This window comes from Hemitrygon akajei, chromosome 8 (genome assembly GCF_048418815.1).
Source record: "Hemitrygon akajei chromosome 8, sHemAka1.3, whole genome shotgun sequence".
NCBI lineage: Eukaryota > Metazoa > Chordata > Chondrichthyes > Myliobatiformes > Dasyatidae > Hemitrygon > Hemitrygon akajei.
Genome location: NC_133131.1, coordinates 127,952,807 through 127,972,201, shown reverse-complemented (window position 1 = coordinate 127,972,201; position 19,395 = coordinate 127,952,807). Strand labels below are relative to the sequence as shown.

The 19,395-nt window shown below is 47.5% G+C and overlaps 1 protein-coding gene across 1 annotated transcript in view; it reads left to right on the top strand.

The window, feature by feature from the left end:
• Positions 1-10,416: 10,416 nt before the first annotated feature.
• The window catches only part of LOC140732537 (alpha-2,8-sialyltransferase 8F-like), an 86,098-nt gene continuing 77,119 nt past the window's right edge, over positions 10,417-19,395 (top strand). Inside the window, exon 1 of the mRNA XM_073055306.1 lies at positions 10,417-10,596. Coding sequence (XP_072911407.1) covers positions 10,502-10,596 — 95 coding nt within the window. The 5' untranslated portion in view covers positions 10,417-10,501. The remainder of the gene's footprint in view (positions 10,597-19,395) is intronic.

Sequence of the window (19,395 nt, the reverse complement as noted above, 5' to 3'; positions counted from 1 at the left end):
TTTTGAAGGAACTACCAAGTTTGGGTCCATTTGTTCAAGCAAAACCAAATAGTTGCAGCATCCACCTGTTACAATTATTCTATTTATTTAGATCTTAGACTTGCGGAACAGTTGGTAAATTGGAAAAATGAACCATGGAGTTGTGAACCCTCTGCAGTATACAAGATTTTTAAAAATGCAACGCATCTTACACTGACTCGTAATTCATGCATACTTCAATAAACCATCACCTACCTTAGGAAGTAGATTGACAACATCTTCTGTAATTTTAAAAAGTTCTTCGAGGTTCTGCACTCTAACTGATATTTTTTCCCAATGGTTAATGGTCCTGAGTGACACGAAAATGTTGACTACATTGCAGCATTTCTGCAGCTGTGGCCTGGAAGAGAAAACATTGAATCACAGAAGCAAACAGCATAGAACCAGGGCCTCTCGACCCACCTCACCCAGGCCAACCATTCATCACTCTGTGTGTAAAACTACCCCTCAGTTCTCATTTCAATGCCTTTCCTCTCACCTTGAACTGGTGCCCTCTAGTTCTATACTTTTCTCCTCTGGGAAAAAGTACTCAGGACCATTGATTCTATCTATATCAACCATGATTCCTGTCTCTACTGATCGTTAGACCCATATCCAACCGCTCGACTTTCTTCTTTACAGCTGAGCAGACCAACCATTACTCTAAGCAGAAACATTTTTACATGGTTAAAAACTGCACAGCATTTTAATAAATCATTAGAAAAAGTAACTTCCAGCTACGCTGCAACAAATGCTGTGTGTATGGGAGCGTTTCAGTGACTGCCCGGCTGCACACATCTGCATCGCAGCGGGAACAGTGCCAGCATTCCTTTCCACCTTTCTTATTCAAGCATCTGCATCAATCCTCCTGCCTCACCTGAACTCTGGAATCCTGCTCTACCTGCCTGAACTCTGGGATCCTGCTCTGCCTGAACTCTGGGATCCTGCTCTGCCTGCCTGCTCCACCTGCCCCGCTGGAACTCTGGGATCCTGCTCTGCCTCGCCTGAACTCTGGGATCCTGCCCTGCCTCGCCTGAACTCTGGGATCCTGCCCTGCCTCGCCTGAACTCTGGGATCCTGCCCTGCCTCGCCTGAACTCTGGGATCCTGCCCTGCCCCGCTGGAACTCTGGGATCCTGCTCTGCCTCGCCTGAACTCTGGGATCCTGCCCTGCCTCGCCTGAACTCTGGGATCCTGCTCTGCCTGAACTCTGGGATCCTGCCCTGCCTCGCCTGAACTCTGGGATCCTGCCCTGCCCCGCTGGAACTCTGGGATCCTGCTCTGCCTGCCTGTCTGAACTCTGGGATCCTGCCCTGCCTCGCCTGAACTCTGGGATCCTGCTCTGCCTGAACTCTGGGATCCTGCTCTGCCTCACCTGAACTCTGGGATCCTGCCCTGCCTCGCCTGAACTCTGGGATCCTGCCCTGCCTCGCCTGAACTCTGGGATCCTGCCCTGCCTCGCCTGAACTCTGGGATCCAGCCCCGCCTGCATTACCCCTTACATGCCATGGCATCTGATGCACCATCAATAACTCACGCTGAGACTTAGGAAGTGAGATATCGGCTTTTATTGACTGAAGAACAACACTACATCCTGGGAAAATGAGGGAGAGCAGCAGACCACAGTCGCCTTTATACAGGGGTCTGTGGGAGGAGCCACAGGAGCAGTCAGCAGGGTCTGTGGGAGGAGCCACAGGAGCAGTCAGACAGGTATATCTAGTTCACCACAGCATCCCCATCCTGTTCTACCCCTAGTACTTCTGTTCCTGCGTCCTGCATTTGGGTCCATCCAGCCCCTGTTCCTGACAGAACGACCCCCCCAGACATTGACCCAGCAATGCAGGCACTGGAGTCTACTTCCCGTGACCCTGGGGGTTCTCTCCAGCCTGTACATTCCCCCCCCCCCACCCACCCGTAATGTCCCTAGCCCAACAGACCCTCCTTGGTCGCCAGGAGGCTCCCTTGGCGGGGGGGGGGGGGGTGTTACTGTTAGGGCCCAGTCCGGAGCTTGCTTTCCGGGTCTTGCTCCGGTCCACGGACTCCGGACTCTGGGCCTTGCAGCCAGCCCTCCTGTCACCTGGAGCCATTGGATCATCCTGGATTAAGGAGGTACACCTATCGCCTATTAGGGGCCAGGTGTTTATAAGGGGCTCGGGGACTGAGCCTAGTTGGGGGGTAGTTCTGCTCTGCCCGTGTTCTGACCTGCTCTGTACCCTGTTTACCCTGCCTGGGTTCTGACCTGCTCTGTATTGGTTCTGTCCAGGTTTGTCTTGTTTTCCTGCTTCTCTTGTGTGTGCTGATCCTGCTGTTCTGCTGTATTTGCCTTGCCTGTGCTGTCTGCTTGCTTCTCCCTATTTACTGGCGTATCCTGGTTGTCCTGCTGTTCACCCTGGACCCAGCTCCCTTCTGTTCCCTTGCCTCTGTTGGGTAAGCCAGGCTGTTGTTGTTACCCCTCGGGTGGTTCTGTCCCTCCCTGTCCCTTGCCTCTGTCGGGTAAGCCAGGCTGTTGCTGTTACCCCTCGGGTGGTTCTGTCCCTCCCTGTCCCTTGCCTCTGTCGGGTAAGCCAGGCTGTTGTTGTTACCCCTTGGGTGGTTCTGTCCCTTCCTGTCCCTTTCCTCTGTCAGGGAAGCCAGGCTGTCTGCCATTGCCTGGCAGGGGGACTTGATCCCCCTCCTACCCCTAACCTCAGATGGGTTGTGCCCTGCACCTGCCCAGGTGTCCGTGTTTCCACCTGGGAGGCGGCCCTGCCTGGGATCCATGCGGCCTGCCCTGAGGTTTGCAGGAGGAGACTGTAACTGGAGATGGTAACACAAACTGGATATCAGAACAAGGGGAAGACTTCTTGGAAATTGACAAGATTTAAAAAAAATAAAACTTTGGAAAACTGTTAAGACAAAATGGTGTTTGTCTTTGATGCAGGAACTTGTGGAAAATGTTCAATGGAACCAGTCTGCAGTAATGTTTTGCTGTACTGGTCTGTGTCCTATATTCTTTGTTCACTCCTGTTCATCTTTGCCTCCTTGTAAAGCCTCATAAATCTCACTCCTACACTGGCACATTCTCACAGTGGCCACTCCACTTGAGTTTACCTTCCTTTGGTTGGCAGGGTTTCCCTATATTGAACCAAACAGAAACACAGATTGCATGAGTGAATTATTTCTCAAGCCTTCCAATCACTCACAAGTCTGTTCCTCTTCCAGACAGTCATTGATAAAGTAAACCATGTCCTGTCGTGGTTTTTCGTGCCTTACAAATGACCAAGAGACGCAGAAGATTCTTCAAGAAGGGTTAAACTTTAATTTGCAAATCAAAGCTGAGACAGTCATTGAGCTAGTCGCTGATTGCCCCCCCCCCCCCCGATCCCCAGACACTGCAGCTTTTATAGCAATCTCTAGTTGCATACTGCACATACTGCACGTACATCATGTCCCTTTTGTTCCTATCAATTGGCTTAATCATGTTTTAATCTACATCTCTTAGCTACCTCTCATTAACACACCATTGTCTTCCACATTTTTAAGACTTCGGTCTCCTACCCAATTGGATACATGCATAGAAAATAATAGTCCTAGGATTATGTGACTTAATTATGTTCTAATCTACATCTCTTAGCTACCTTTCTTTAACACACCATTGTCTTCTACATTTTTAAGACTTTGGTCTCCTACCAAATTGGATACATGCATAGAAAATAATAAACTCAGAACTGAGCAATGTTCTAATCTACATTTCTTTAGTTCTTTAGCTACCTCTCATTAACACACCATTGTCTTCTACATTCCTAAGATTTCATTCTACTAAATTGAGTACATGCATAGCAAATAACTGACTTCATAGTTAAAGTTTATACTTTTATACTTATATAGTCCCTAGGGAAGAGCACCTGAATTATAGTCATAGATTAATATAGCAAAGAAGCAAGCCCTTTATCTCAACTGCTCTGCATCATCCATCCAACTCGTCCCAGTTACCCATGTCCGGTGCATAATACTCTAAGCCAATACTCTCCATGTACCTAACCAAATGCCTCTTAAATGTTGCTAATATACCTGCATCAACCACCTCCCCTCGTAGCTCACTAACCTTGATGTGAGATGATAAAGGGATAAAGGGTTGAGAAATGGTTTTTGAAATCTTGGAAATAACTGCAGACTTCTGATTGTTCTATTCTGTTCTGTTCTAAGTAAATTGCTTGTTCTGCTTTTAGACTAACAACTATGCTATGTTTTGTGGATTGAGTTCTGCTTATTTGTCACATATTTCCTGCTATATGGCTTCGCAAGAAATAAAATAGCACTCTTGTTAGACAAAGGTTCGATATATTTTGTTTCCAAAATATACATATATATAGCGGAATATATAGTGGGAAATATAGCGGAACTACAGTTAGGAAAATGTGGAATTATCTCATTGTGCACATAGGACATTGAACATAGAACATAGGATAGTACAGCACAGTACAGGCCATTCAGCCAACAATGTTGTGCCGACTCTTAAACCCTGCCTCCCATATAACCCTCCATCTTAAATTCCTCCATATACCTGTCTAGTAGTCTCTTAAATTTCACTAGTGTATCTCCCTCTACCACTGTCTCAGGCAGTGCACTCCGCGCACCAACCACTATCTGAGTAAAAAACCATCCTCTAATATCCCACTTGAACTTTCCTCCCCTTATCTTAAAGCCATGTCCTCTTGTATTGAGCAGTGGTGCCCTGGGGAAGAGGTGCTGGCTGTCCACTCTGTCTATTCCTCTTAATATCTTGTATACCTCTATCATGTCTCCTCTCCTCCTCCTTCACTCCAGAGAGTAAAGCCCTAGCTCCCTTAATTTCATGCCTTACTAAAATCCATGTAGATCACATCCACTGCACTACCCTCATCTATATACCTGGTCACCTCCTCAAAGAACAGTAACAGGCTTGTTAGACATGATCTTTCCTTCACAAAGCCATGTTTACTGTCCCTGATCAGACCATGATTCTCTAAGTGCCCATAGATCCTATCTCTAAGAATCTTTTCCAACAGCTTTCCCACCACAGACGTAAGGCTCACTATAATTACCCGGACTATCCCTACAAACTTTTTTAAACAAGGGGACAACATGCGCCTCCCACCAATACTCCGGTACCACCTCCCTTGTTCCTTCATGCTATCATTCTTTACCTTCTTCTCCAGGACAAATTTATCCCTAACATCCTGCAAGAGATCCCTAAACATTGACCACATGTCCATAGTACATTTCCCTGCAAAAACATCATCCCAAATCACACCCACAAGTTCTAGCCTTATAGCCTCATAATTTGCCCTTCCCCAATTAAAAATTTTCTTGTCCTCTCTGATTCTGTCCTTTTCCATGATAATGCTGAAGGCCAGGGAGCAGTGGTCATGGTCCCCCAGATGCTCACCCACTGAGAGATCTGTGACCTGACCCGGTTCATTACCCAATATTAGACTGTCATAATGGGGGCAATGGAGAGGACCCAAATGCAAGAGACAGACACTGATCAGCCAGGAACAGGACTAGGCGTGACAAGGAAGCAGGGGAAGAAAGGAAGAAAGGACGCTGGACATGACTCCGGCCCCAGATGAGACAAGGACTCTGGGCCTGTGCTAGGACCTGACTAGGATAGGGAACCAGGTCATGGAACTGGAGACTAGGAGCCTGGGCTTGGACTCTAAGCCAGAGACTGGACAAGGACCCAGAACCTGGGACTTGACTTGGGATCGGACCCCAGAACTAGGTGAGGACGCGACGAGGTTATAGGACGAGGAGAGGCAACAGGACTGGACGTGAGACTCATGGACAGGACAAGGGAACCCCAGCACAAGATGAGGGCATCCCAGCACCGGGCTGGACAAGGTACTCCTGGGCTGGGCAAGACACAACTACAAGTCGAGAACACAGAGCTGAGGCTTGAACATGACTAAGACCTAGGACGTGACTAGGACTGGATGAGACCTTGAAGCCTTGACTTGATCAAGGGACAGGAAGGCAGAAAACTGAGCCTGGGTCGAGGGAGAAAAGGAACACAGAACACAGAGCCTGGGTTTTCTCCTTGGATACAGGACGTAGGGCCGGGAATCATTACACAGAACCCTGAACACGAGGAGACAGTTCCTAATGCTAGGTAGCAGCAAAACGGCTGGACCTACCTAGCAAAGGCGTGGACACGGAGAGGCAGTCCCCAACGCTAGGTAGCGGGAAAATGGCCGGACCTACCTAGCGAAGGCGTGGACACGGAGAGGCAGTCCCCAACACTAGGTAGCGGGAAAATGGCCAGACCTACCTAGCGAAGGCGTGGACACGGAGAAGCAGTTGGAAACAGAGTGAGGCTCCAGGCAGAGGCAAAGGCGAGGCGAGGGGGGATGAATTGCAAAGGTATTTCAGGCAGTTAACATCCTCTCTAAAGTTTATTCATTCTCAGGTGCAGGAGGCGTTTAAACAACAGGAAAAACCAGAGGCGGGGTGGCCTGATTTGAAAATTAGAGATTCGGTGCTGATAAGGGATTGGGAGAACCCCAAGCTTGGACTCCGGTGGAAAGGACCTTTTCAGATCCTTCTCCAAACACCCACAGCAGTAAAAGTACAAGGTCACGACTATTGGATTGACCTGAGCGATTGTAAGTGATGGTCGCTGGACGAAAAGTGATTGTTGTCGGACTTGGACTCTTTATGTTTGTACTAACAGATACTTTGGAAAGTAATCTCTTTTATGAAACGCATATGTGATTATACGGTAATAGAACGGTATGTTACCCCTTAGCTCAATCTGTGGAGACACTATTCGTGGCTGACCCATCTGAAAGGAATTGGGAGGATTTAGTGGAAGAGGATAGGTCAGGCAGAGAGTGTAAAGGTGATAAGGGAAGGTTTACAACAGCAACTGTGGGACGGTGTGTGGAAAGTATTAACGGTACTATAGGGTGGAGCTCTGAGAATTGGCGATCCAAGTGCTGGGGAACTCAGTCCTGGCTAAAGGCACAGAGGCAACGAAATGACGATTGGGAAAGGGGACGTTGGGTCATTAACTCTAGCTGTAGAAGCACCCAAGGCTACTCTTTCTTTTTTCGAGGATTAAGATGGGGGTGTGTAATTGTCAAAGTCCCTAAGAACATCCCCTACATTGAAAAGTAGTGTCTGAATCATGATTGCAGAATAAAAAGGAGGTTTTCATGTACCTGTACTCGAGAAAGGTGTGTTTCCATACCCAAAGGGAGTCAGTACGTACGTGGTGATTGTAATAGGACCCATGTTGCTAGAGGGAGAATGTCACTGGCTTTCGCCCCAATATACCGCTCTGAAAATACCTGGTATCAGAAAATATTTTCTTCTGGTGGTTCCACTTGCTACCGGGCAAAGAGCGGATATGTGTTCCTCCTTAATGGAATCTGTACTACGGCTACTAATGTTCTGCCTCCACTATTCGCAAATCGATCAGCCCTCTCACTGTTCCTTGCCTGCAGGAGGCTCACGTTCGATGACGACTGGTGGCTCCATCCATCAGTAGAGAATTTTGTACGGATTATAAGGACCTGACCACTCTGGGATCAGCGGTAGGCTACGGCTGGGTCAGCACGTTCTCCCTCGGGGGATCTGCTGGGGCCATAGCTGCCAGGAATCGAAACTACCTTATCTGTGGGCTGATGGCATTGGGGAACAGCACAATGGAGGGCCTGGAGGCAATCAACCAAGAAATGGCAGAACGTCGGCTTTATGATCTGCAGACCCGGTATACCGTGGACTTCCAGTTAGCTCAGCAAGGTGGGGTGGGTGTGCCATAGTTGGAGATAAGTGCATCACTCATGTCAGGGACGAGTCCTGTAATGCCTCTCACACATTTCTAGAGATTCAGGAGCAGTTAGATAGTTTCAGACAAGGGTCCTCAGGAGGAGAAGGGTGGCTCAGCGGGTCGCTAGGGGGATCGTGGGGCTCTTGTCCCCTGCATGGGCTAATCATTTTTGTCATGATTATCATTGTGTGTTGTGTACTGTTGACCTGTTTAAACACTTGCTGCAAGGCTTTCGCTACCAAATTAGCGGCATTGTTTTCTGCCCAGATTTAATCATGTTAATATGGAATGATAAAGGAGGGAATGAGATGTTTAAGTGTTAAAGGGTTGAGAAATGATTTTCGAAGTCTTGAAAATAACTGCAGACTTCCGATTGTTCTATTCTGAGTAGTTTGCTTGTGCTGCTTTGAAAATAACAACTATGCTATTTTTTGTGAACTGAGTTCGGCTTATTTGTCACATACTTCCTGCTATATGGTTTTGCAAGAATTAAAATAGTGCTCTTTGTCTCGTAAGCTAGTTCCATAAATTATTAGACAAAGGTTCAATATATTTCATTTCCAAATATGTGGAACTACAGTTAGGAAAATCAGGAATTATCTCATTGCGCACATTGTCCTGGCTGTCTGAATTTGACTGCCTTTCATGGTGATCAAGTGGTCTTCACCTCGAAATACCACTGTTGCTGGGCATGTGATTACGGAGGTAGCTAAAAAATTGTTTCCTGAGTACGTGACAAAAAGTGGTATAAAAACCCTGTATCTCTGTGCTTTGCAGAGAGACCTCCGGTACAGGCCCCTGTGTGTGCCCAAGGAGGGCTCTCTCTAGTAGCAAGCTACTAAGTAAAAAGCTGTTGCTTTATCCTCCGTAGTACTGTGTGTTCTTGTATAGGGTAACGGGTAATAATTAGAACAGATGTGGAGAAGTTACCTCCCAGGTCGCTTTCAGATCTCTTCTCTTATGCCTGTGTCCTTTAGGTTTGTGTTGTAGTAGTTATTAGGTTAATCCTATGCACGTGATTAGCCGTGGGATAAGTTCATATACTGCACAAGTAGCATTATCAATAAAGTTCATTTGAATAGACTGCGTGCTGCTGGCGTTCTCCTATGCTCTGTACTCTCTCTTGTTAATGAACACAACAGTTTGAACTCCCCAACGTTGGGACAACGTCTATGGCCATCAACCTTATTTATTTATTTAAAGATACATTGCGGAGTAGGTCCTTCAAGCTGTGTCACCCAGCAACCACCAATTCAACCCTAGCCTAATCACAGGACAATTAACGTACTAACTGTTATGGCTTTAGATTGTGGGAGAAAACCAGAGCAGCTGGAGAAAACCCATGCATTCCACAAGGATGTACAGCTCCCTACAGATGGTGTCAGAATTGAACTCTGAACTCTGACACCCAAGCAGTAATGGTGTTGAACTAACTGCTACGCCACTGTAGCACCCCAATAAAAATTATCCATATCCCTCATAATTTCATAAACTTTTATAAGGCCACTCCTCATTCCCTTACACTCCAAGGAACGGAAACCCATTATGGGCAACCTCTCACTATAACTCTGGTCCTCTGGTCCAGGCAACCTCGTCATAAATCTCTACAGATATATCATGGAGAGCATTCTAACTGACTACATCGTCATATGGTATGGGGGAGGGGGTGGGGTGGGGTGCTGGCTAATGCACGGGATCGGAAAAAGCTGCAGAGGGTTGTAAAGTAGTCAGCTCTATCATGGTCTCTAACCTCCGTTGTATCCAGGACATCTTCAAAGCAGCAAAAAGGCTGCACCCATCGTTAAGGACCCTCATCACACAGGTCATGCCCTGTTCTCTTTGCCAACATCAGGAAGGAGGTACAGAAAGCTGAAGGCACACACCCAATGATTCAAGAACAGCTTCTTCCCCTCTGCATCCGATTTCTGAATGGACATTGAACCCATGAACTTCACAAGCTGTTTAATTTCTATTTTGCATGGCTTATTTAACTATTTAATATACTGTATATATACTTACTATAATTTACATTTTCCTTATTATTTTGCATTGATTGTACTGATGCCACAAAGATAACACATTTCACAGAATATGCCGGTGATCTTAAACCTGATTCTGATTCTGAAATCTCACTGTACCCTCCAGCTTTACAATGTTCTTCCTCCAAAAGAATGGACCAAAACTTTTCACAATACTCCGCGTAACCTCAGCAAGGACTGATCTAACTGCAACATAATGTCCCCCACTCTTAAGCTTGCTGTCTTGACAGATTACAGCCGACATGTCTATTTGTGTAGCCACTTTGATTCTCTTTCCTACTCGACACTGCCCCGCCATTTCCATCTAGGTTCTACCCTGATTTAACTGTCCAAAATGCATCAGCTCACACTTATTTAGATAAAAATCCATTTGCCATTCCGTAGCCCGTCTTGCTAATTGATCAAGATCTCTTTGCAATATATTGCAACCTGCTTACACTATCGATATAAGGTTTTCGAATGAACAACCCGTAGGCGCGTACAATTGAAGGCTTTGTAGGAGGTGGGTGGAACCACTCGCTGAAACACACTCGGTGAATGTTCTTATCACTGTCGTGGAAGGCGAGCGAAGTGAAACTGTTACTAGCGTCTAGAAAATCACCAGCGCAAATTTGGGTTTAGAATCTCTTTCTCAGACATTTGAAAGATTAACCATGCGAAATAAATTTTATCTCTTTATTCTACCAGCTTCTCTATTTTGCTTCTGGTGTATTTCCTGGATGGGACGAGAGAAGACTAATTACTTAAGGTACGAATCCCAATATTTGCGAATATTTTATTGTTGTTGAAAGCCTCACGTGAATAGTTTGAAAGTAAAATCCAATACATAAATACACTTAAGTAATTTTGCTTGACGGTTCTATGTTTCTCTACGAAGTAGTTGTTCGAGTGACGCTCAATCATTCTGTTTTTTTTCTAATCCCCTCAAATTTTTAATTCATAGTCCTTTCAGACCGTGGAGTATAGAGGAACAGAGCAAAGAGTTACAGTACAACCGGAGATCACGGAAAGAGTCAATATAGCTTTCATTAACACGTTACCCATGATTTTAGACTTAAGTGTTTAGTATTGTGTCAAACTAATACATAAATAAAGTTCCCCAGAATGTAAACAAATGTTTTCTGTGTCGATATTACACGAATAGCAAGAAAGCAAAGCAATAATAATTGGGAAACATTGGAAAAGCCGAGTTTCCCTGTTCGTGGGCTGCTTTGGAAGGGTTACTGTGATTGGTAGAGTTGTTTGTAAAGCACAATACGATCGTAGTGAGTAGCAACAATTATAATATTATTAAATTTTACATTCCGAGTGAGAAAGAAACGAATGGATACAGGAATAGCATTTCAAAGAGGAAATAATGATGTAAGCCTGTAAGCAGAGCTAGCTGAAATGTTGAGGCATTGGCAAATTAAAATAAGCGGGAGGCATTCAAGATGACTTTTCAGAATACAAGATAGAGATAGCTTAGAGTGTCGATAAAAAGTTGCCGGGGGGGGAGTTGGTCGACCTACATCCGTTTTAAACGTACACAAGGTTTGTGCAATGACAGAAGATTGCACAGGTTAGTAAAAAATCCTTAATAACTAGCTGAAAGATTGAGATACGAGACTAAGCGAGCTAGAAAGATGAATTGGATTGACTTTATTACTTGCTTCCTACACATACATGAGTACAATTTTTTACGTTACATTTCCGTCTAAATTTACTTACTTTACTTTGTCACCAGAGAATTGATACTAGAGCGTACAATCATCACAGCGATATTTGATTCTGCTCTTCGCGCTCCCTGACGTACAAATCGAATTAAATATAATAAAAAAATTAAATTATAAATCATAATTAGAAAATAGAAAAGAGAAAGTAAGGTAGTGCAAGTCAGGTCCGGATATTTGGAAAGTATGGCGGGTCGTGCAATGTTATATGTCAATATAACATAGAAACGCAATTACGTCAGCGTGAATTAATCAGTCTGATGGCTGAACTGGAGCTGTTGGTCCTGGCCTTTATGCAGCGGTACCATTTCCGGGATGGTAGCAGCTGTAACTGTCTGGTTGGGGTGATTCGGGTCCCCAAATATACTTCGGGCCCTTTTTACACACCTGTCTCTGTAAATGTCCTGAATAGTGGGGAAGTTCACATCTACAGATGCACTGGGCTGTCTGCACCACTTTCTGCAGAGTCCTGCGATTGAGGTAAGTACAGTTCCTGTAACAGGAAGTGATGCAGCCACTCAGGATGCTCTCAATTGTGCCTCTGTAGAAAGTTCTTAGAATTTGGGGGCCCATACCAAACCCTCATGTTGCATATTTTTAAAAAATAGCAATCTGAGTGTTGTTAAGAAAGTCAGTCTGAGGAATTGCTGTCAGCAAACAAAGAAAAGGCATTTGAATTAAACAAGACATTTGAACTGCGAGTAAATACAGAAATGCTGCTCTAGTTTTCAAAATTCACTGTATTTGGGAAGCAGGTTGATAAACATCAGATGCAACTACTTTATGGGTTAACACAATACTTTACAGTACAGGTGACTGGGATTCAATTCCCGCTGCTGCCTGTAGGAGTTTGACGACGTTGGTTTCCTCCGGTGCTCCGGCTTCCTCCCACAATTTAAAGATGTTGTGGCGGGATCAGGAAGGCTTTAAAGCGAGGCCGCGAAGCTTGAATAAATCTTTTTTTTTTGCAACTGCAGCTCACCGACTCCGTGTCGTTATTTCAGCGCTGCGTGTAGCACACCGCTACAATTGGTGACCCCGACGGCCCAAACAATATTTAGACCGGAGATGAATGACGCCGCATCTGTTCATGCAATTTCGTTAAAACTGCCAAGCTGCTGGACGCTGCGACCTCACCTATGGTTCCAGCAAGCAGAAGCCCAATTCCACATTCGGCAGATAGCCTCGGATACCACACGTTACTACTACGTGGTGAGCTCCCTCGACCAGGAGACAGCGGCCCAGGTTGATGAGTTCATACAATCGCCCCCAGCGGATAGCAAATACACAGAATTCAAAGCCTTGCTCATAAGGACTTTCGGACTCTCACGGCGAGAGCGAGCTGCCCACTTACTGCACCTGGATGGTTTGGGGGACAAGCCGCCTTCGGCTTTGATGAACGAGATGCTGTCCCTGGCCGGAGGTCACAAGCCCTGCCTCATGTTTGAGCAGGCGTTCCTAGAGCAGCTGCCCGAGGACATACGCCTGCTGCTGTCCGACCCGGATTTCAGCGACCCCCGGAGGGTGGCGGAACGGGCAGACGTGCTGTGGAAAGCCAAGAAGGAGAGTGGGGTGTCCGTCGCACTGATCACCAGGCCACACTCTCAGCAGCAAACCAGACCAGGCCCGGCAGCAGAGCCTGCTAACCCCAGAGGCAGGAGTGAGGAGACCAACGAACAATGGTGTTGCTACCACCAGCGGTGGGGCGCAGAAGCCCGCTGCTGTAGCCCGTCCTGCAAGTTTCTGGGAAATGCCAGGGCCAGCCGGCGCTGATGGCTACTGCAGCTGGCCATCGGGATAGCCTCCTGTATGTCTGGGACAAGCGGTCGGGATGCCGTTTTTGGTCGACACCGGAGCCGAGATCAGCGTCTTACCCCCGACGAGTTACGACACCCGCAACAGGGCACCGGGTCCCACTCTGAGGGCCGCGAACTGCAGCACAGTAAGGACCTACAGCACCCATATGGTGCGGCTGCAGTTCGGCTCCAGCCAGTTCATGTGGCCGCCGTAGCCCAACCGCTCCTGGGCGCGGATTTTTTGCGGTCTCACAGCGTACTGGTCGACCTGCCGAGGCAGAGACTGGTCCACACCGAGACCTTTCAGACGTTCTTCCTGGGTGAAGCCCAGTTGCCAGCCCCACACCTCGGCTCCATCACGCTGTCCGACAACGACTTCACCAGAGTCCTGGCGGCTTTCCCATTGGTTCTGGCACCGCAGTTCACGGCAGCCATGCCCAGACATGGCGTACAGCACCACATCCCAACACAAGGACCACCCCTCCACGCCCGTGCTCGAAGGCTTCCCCCGGACAATCTCCGACTGGCGAAGGAGGAGTTCAAGAGGATGGAGGAATTGGGGATAATACGGCGGTCCGATAGCCCATGGGCCTCTCCCTGCACATGGTGCCCAAAGCAACAGGGGGCTGGAGACCATGTGGCGACTACTGCAGGCTGAACGAGGCTACCACACCAGACCACTACCCTGTGCCGCACATTCAGGACTTTGCAGCAAACCTGCACGGCGCACGGATCTTCTCCAATGTGGACCTCGTCCGGGGATACCATCAAATCCCGATGCATCCGGACGATGTCCCCAAAACGGCACTCATCACCCCTTTCGGCCTTTTTGAGTTCCTCCGCATGCCGTTAGGCCTGAAGAATGCCGCACAGATGTTTCAGCGGTTAATGGACGCGGTGGGACGCGACCTGGACTTCACATTCATCTATTTGGACGACATCCTCATAGCCAGCAGCAGTCGTCAGGAGCATCTGTCCAACCTCCGTCAACTCTACGCCCGACTGTGTGAATACGCCTGACAATCAACCCGGCCAAATGCCAGTTCGGGTTCGACACCATCGACTTCCTGGGCCACAGGATTACTAAAGACGGGGCAACCCCTCTGCCCGCTAAGGTAGACGCAGTCCGCTATTTCCCCCGACCCACCACAATCAAAGGCCTTCAGGAGTTCGTAGGTATGGTAAATTTCTACCACCGCTTCCTCCCTTCAGCTGCCCGAATCATGCGCCCCCTGTTCGCCCTGATGTCGGGTAAGGGCAAGGACATTAAATGGGATGAGGAGTCCACCACCGCTTTCATTAAAACCAAAGAAGCCTTAGCAAACGCCGCGTTGCTAATGCACCCCAGAATGGACGTCCCTACCGCCCTCACAGTGGACGCATCTGCCACGGCAGTCGGTGGAGTGTTGGAACAACTCATCGAGGGTTGCTGGCAACCCCTGGCGTTTTTCAGCAAACACCTACGACCACCCGAGCTCAAATACAGTGCTTTTGACCAGGAACTGTTGGCGCTATACCTGGCAATCCGGCATTTCAGGTACTTCTTGGAAGTAGGCCCTTCACTGCGTTCACGGACCACAAACCGCTTACCTTTGCGTTCACGAAGGCATCCGATCCCTGGTCGTCCCGCCAGCAGCGCCATCTGTCCTACATCTCTGAATACACGACGGATGTCCGGCATGTCTCGGGAAAGGACAATGTCGTGGCGGACGCCCCCTTCCACCCTAACATCCTAGCCCTGTCCCAGGGGGTAGACTATGAAGCGCTGGCAGAGGCGCAGCAGGCAGACGAGGAGATCCCTAGTTACAGAACCACAGTCTCCGGTTTGCAGCTCCAGGACCTCCCAGTAGGCCCAGGTGAGAGGACCCTACTCTGTGACGTCACCACCGGCCAACCCTGCCCCGTTGTTCCAGCAGCCTGGCGGTGGCGCGTTGTCAACTCCATTCACAACTTAGCGCACCCCTCCATCAGGACAACCATCCGGATGGTCTCCAACAAGTTCGTTTGGCACGGACTCCTCAAGCAGGTCAGTGAATGGGCCAGAACGTGCATGCACTGCCAAACAGCCAAGGTGCAGCGGCACACCAAAGCTCTGCCGCAGCAGTTCCACCCCACCCACCGGCGTTTCGACCACATTCATGTGGATATCATGGGCCCCCTGCCAGTGTCGCGAGGAGCGCGGCACCTCCTGACTATCGTGGACCGGTTCACAAGATGGCCAGAGGCGATCCCACTCACAGACACCACCTCCGAATCTTGTGCCCGGGCACTGATCGCCACCTGGGTGTCCCGCTTTAGTGTACCGGCCCACATTACCTCCGACAGAGGCGCCCAGTTCACCTCCAGCCTGTGGTCAGCTATGGCCAGCCTTTTGGGGACACAGCTGCACCACACAACTGCCTACCACCCACAGTCGAACGGCCTGGTGGAGCGTTTCCACCGTCACCTGAAGTTGGCTCTCATGGCCCGCCTGAGAGGAACTAACTGGGTGGACGAGCTTCCCTGGGTCCTGCTCGGAATCCGCATGGCGCCCAAAGACGATCTGCACACCTCGTCGGCCGAGTTGGTGTACGGTGCACCCCTGGCCGTCCCAGGGGAGTTCATACCAGTCCCAAGGGGGCAAGAGGAAGAACCCGCAGCAGTCCTGGGCAGACTACGCGAGAGGCTCGGAAACCTGGCCCCCATACCCACTTCACAGTATGGGCAGAACCCGACCTGCGTACCCAAAGACCTGCGAAACTTTAAGTTCGTTTTTGTATGACGGGGCGGACATCGGGCACCACTACAGTGGCCCTATGAGGGGCCATTTACGGTGATCAGAAACAATGGGTCCAGATTCGTACTGGACATTGGGGGGAAAGAGGAGGTTTTCACAGTGGACCAACTCAAACTGGTCCATGTGGACGTGGCACAGCCGGTCGAGATTCCGGCACTGCAGCGCAGAGGCAGACCGCCCAAACAGAGTCCGGCCCAGATTGTGGACGTTGGGGGGTGCTTCACCAGCAAGGGCAAAAGCCCGCGCGCAGGATGGGACTGTGAATACGTGCCCCCTAAAGCATTCCCGCCCGGGGAGGGTGGGATCAGGAAGGCTTTAAAGCGAGGCTGCAAAGTTTGAATAATTTTTTTTTTTGCAACTGCAGCTCACCGACTCCGTGTTGTTTATTGCAGCACTGTGTGTAGCACACCCCTACAACGTACTGGTAAATGGGTTAACTGGTCTGCCCATCAGTGTCCAAAAGCATGTTCTCGCGAGAGGAGGTGGTGGGGATTGGCCGTTGGAAGGTGGTGGTGCATGTGTGAATGTGGTTTGGAACTTGTTGAGGGAAGGAGAGTGGAGAAGGAGTGGGATAGGGATTTGGGATCAGAGGTAGGCAGCTGGGGAGAAATGGATTATTGTGAAGGGAGAAATAAAGGGACTGAGGAGATAGTGAGGGGATGGATGAATGAAAACTGAGACAAAGGGAATAAAAGAATAAGAAATGACAGTGGAGAGAGTTGTGAAAGTGAGGAAAATGAACAAGTTCAGAGAGGAGGTGCTGTCATAATTAGGTTTAATGAGAAGGCACAAGGACACATGAAGAAAATTAACCCATTTGTGCTAACAACAACTCTGGCAAATAAGATAGGGGAAATAGTATTTGCAAAAGTCCTTAATGATGGCAATCTATTGGTAAGATGTGCGAATGAGGAACAACTTGAGAAAGCACTCAAGCTAAAAGAGATAGAAAAATGCAAGGTGGAATATACAGGGAGGGTGGGAGCACGGAATGGTGGTTGTAAAGGAGTGATCACGGGTGTACCAATGAGTATAAACATGGAGGAGTTGAAGAGGAATATCAAAGGGGGGAAAGTAATTAATGTTCTAAGACTGAAAACAACAAAGGAGGGAATGAAAAAGGAAAGTGAAACAGTATTGATTGAATTTGAAGAAGAAAGAGTGCCAAGGAAAGTGTTCCTGGGTTTCATGAGTTACCCAGTAAGGGTATATGTGCCAAAGCCATTGAGATGCTATAATTGTCAAAGGTTTGGACACAGAGCTAAAAACTGTAAAAGGCAGAGGAGGTGCCAGATGTGGGGATGATCATGAATATGGAAAGTGCGGAACAGGAGTGTAACCAAAATGCTGTAATTGTGGAGGGGCTCATAATGTGGCGTATAGTGGGTGTGAGGTATGAGACGGGAGAATACAATTCAAGAAATAAGAGTGAAAAGAAAGATCACTTATGCAGAAGCTGTAAGAATGTCAAGAGAACAGAATAATGCTCCTAATGACCAGAGAGCAATAGGGATGCAAGAGATGCAGCGAAGAGTAAATGATAGGATTTATGTGGGGAAAAAAAGCTCTAGTAACATTCATTGCAGGAGTCATTAATAGTACGGCAGAGGTAAAATCAAAAAGTGACAAAATTCAGCTGGTGGTCAAAGCAGCAGTAAACCATTTAGGGTTAGTAGGACTGACATGGGAAGAAGTGAGGGAGAACCTCACTAATCAGTCAAGCCAGGAAGTGTCATAGGTTGGTTAGTACTCATTATGGTGATTCTTTTGCAATGGAATGCAAGGAGTTTACTGGCCAATGGCCAGGAATTTAAGGACTTTATTAAGGAAATGGTTGTAAAACCGGATGTAGTGTGTATTCAGGGAACTTGGTTGAAACCAGCTTTAGACTTTGAGGTACATGGGTATACAATGATACGGAAAGATAGAAATCTAGGGGGAGGAGGAGGTTGTGCTATGTTAATCAAGCAAGGTATACCGTATAGAGTACTGGAAAAAGGAGACGATCAGGAATACATAGTGGTGGAAATATGGGAGAGAGGGGAGGGAGTGGTTATAATTAACTACTACAATCCATGTAAAAGGTTGGATTTGGACAGCCTACTAAGGATACAAGGACAAAATAGACATAAAGTAGTGTGGTGTGCAGATTTCAATGCTCACAGCACAATATGGGGGGATCCGATTACAGATTCAAATGGAATGGTAATTGAAGATTTGATGGAAGAAAGGGATTTGGTATGTATGAATGATGGTAGAGGAACAAGGATAAACATAACAACAGGAACTGAGTCGGTATTAGATATTACGTTAGTGTCTAATGTCTTGGCTGGCATCAGTACCTGGGGAGTTTGGACTGCTTCAACAGTAGGCAGTGATCACTACCCAGTTTTATGTTCAGTGGGTGAAAGAGTTGAAATAAGACCAGGTGGGGGAGTCCCAAAGTGGGTGTTTGGAAAAGCAGATTGGGGTAAGTTCCAGAAATTAAGTGAAGAAGCATTGACGAAGATTGACATTTCTGGAAATGTAGATGGATTAAACAGTCAGGTGACTTCAGCAATTATTATGGCAGCAGAAGGATCTATACCCAGGAGTAAAAACAGGATGAATAGAAAACTGGTGCCATGGTGGACAGAGGAATGTTGTCAGGCTGTAAAAAACAGAAATAGAGCATTCGGGCTAGTTAAAAGAACCCATAATATGCAGCATTTGATTCAATATAAGAAGGCACAGGCAGTGGTGAGAAGAACTATACGTCAAGCTAAAAGGGGGCAAGTTGGAGGAGTTTTTGCAACAAAATAGGAAGAACAACGCCTGTGGGAGAGGTATGGGGAATGATTAAGAGGATGGGGGAGATAGAAGGGATTGATAGATAGATAGATAGATAGATAGATACTTTATTCATCCCCATGGGGAAATTCAACTTTTTTTCCAATGTCCCATACACTTGTTGTAGCAAAACTAATTACATACAATACTTAACTCAGTAAAAAAATATGATATGCATCTAAATCACCATCTCAAAAAGCATTAATAATAGCTTTTAAAAAGTTCTTAAGTCCTGGCGGTAGAATTGTAAAGCCTAATGGCATTGGGGAGTATTGACCTCTTCATCCTGTCTGAGGAGCATTGCATCGATAGTAACCTGTCACTGAAACTGCTTCTCTGTCTCTGGATGGTGCTATGTAGAGGATGTTCAGAGTTATCCATAATTGACCGTAGCTTACTCAGCGCCCTTCGCTCAGCTACCGATGTTAAACTCT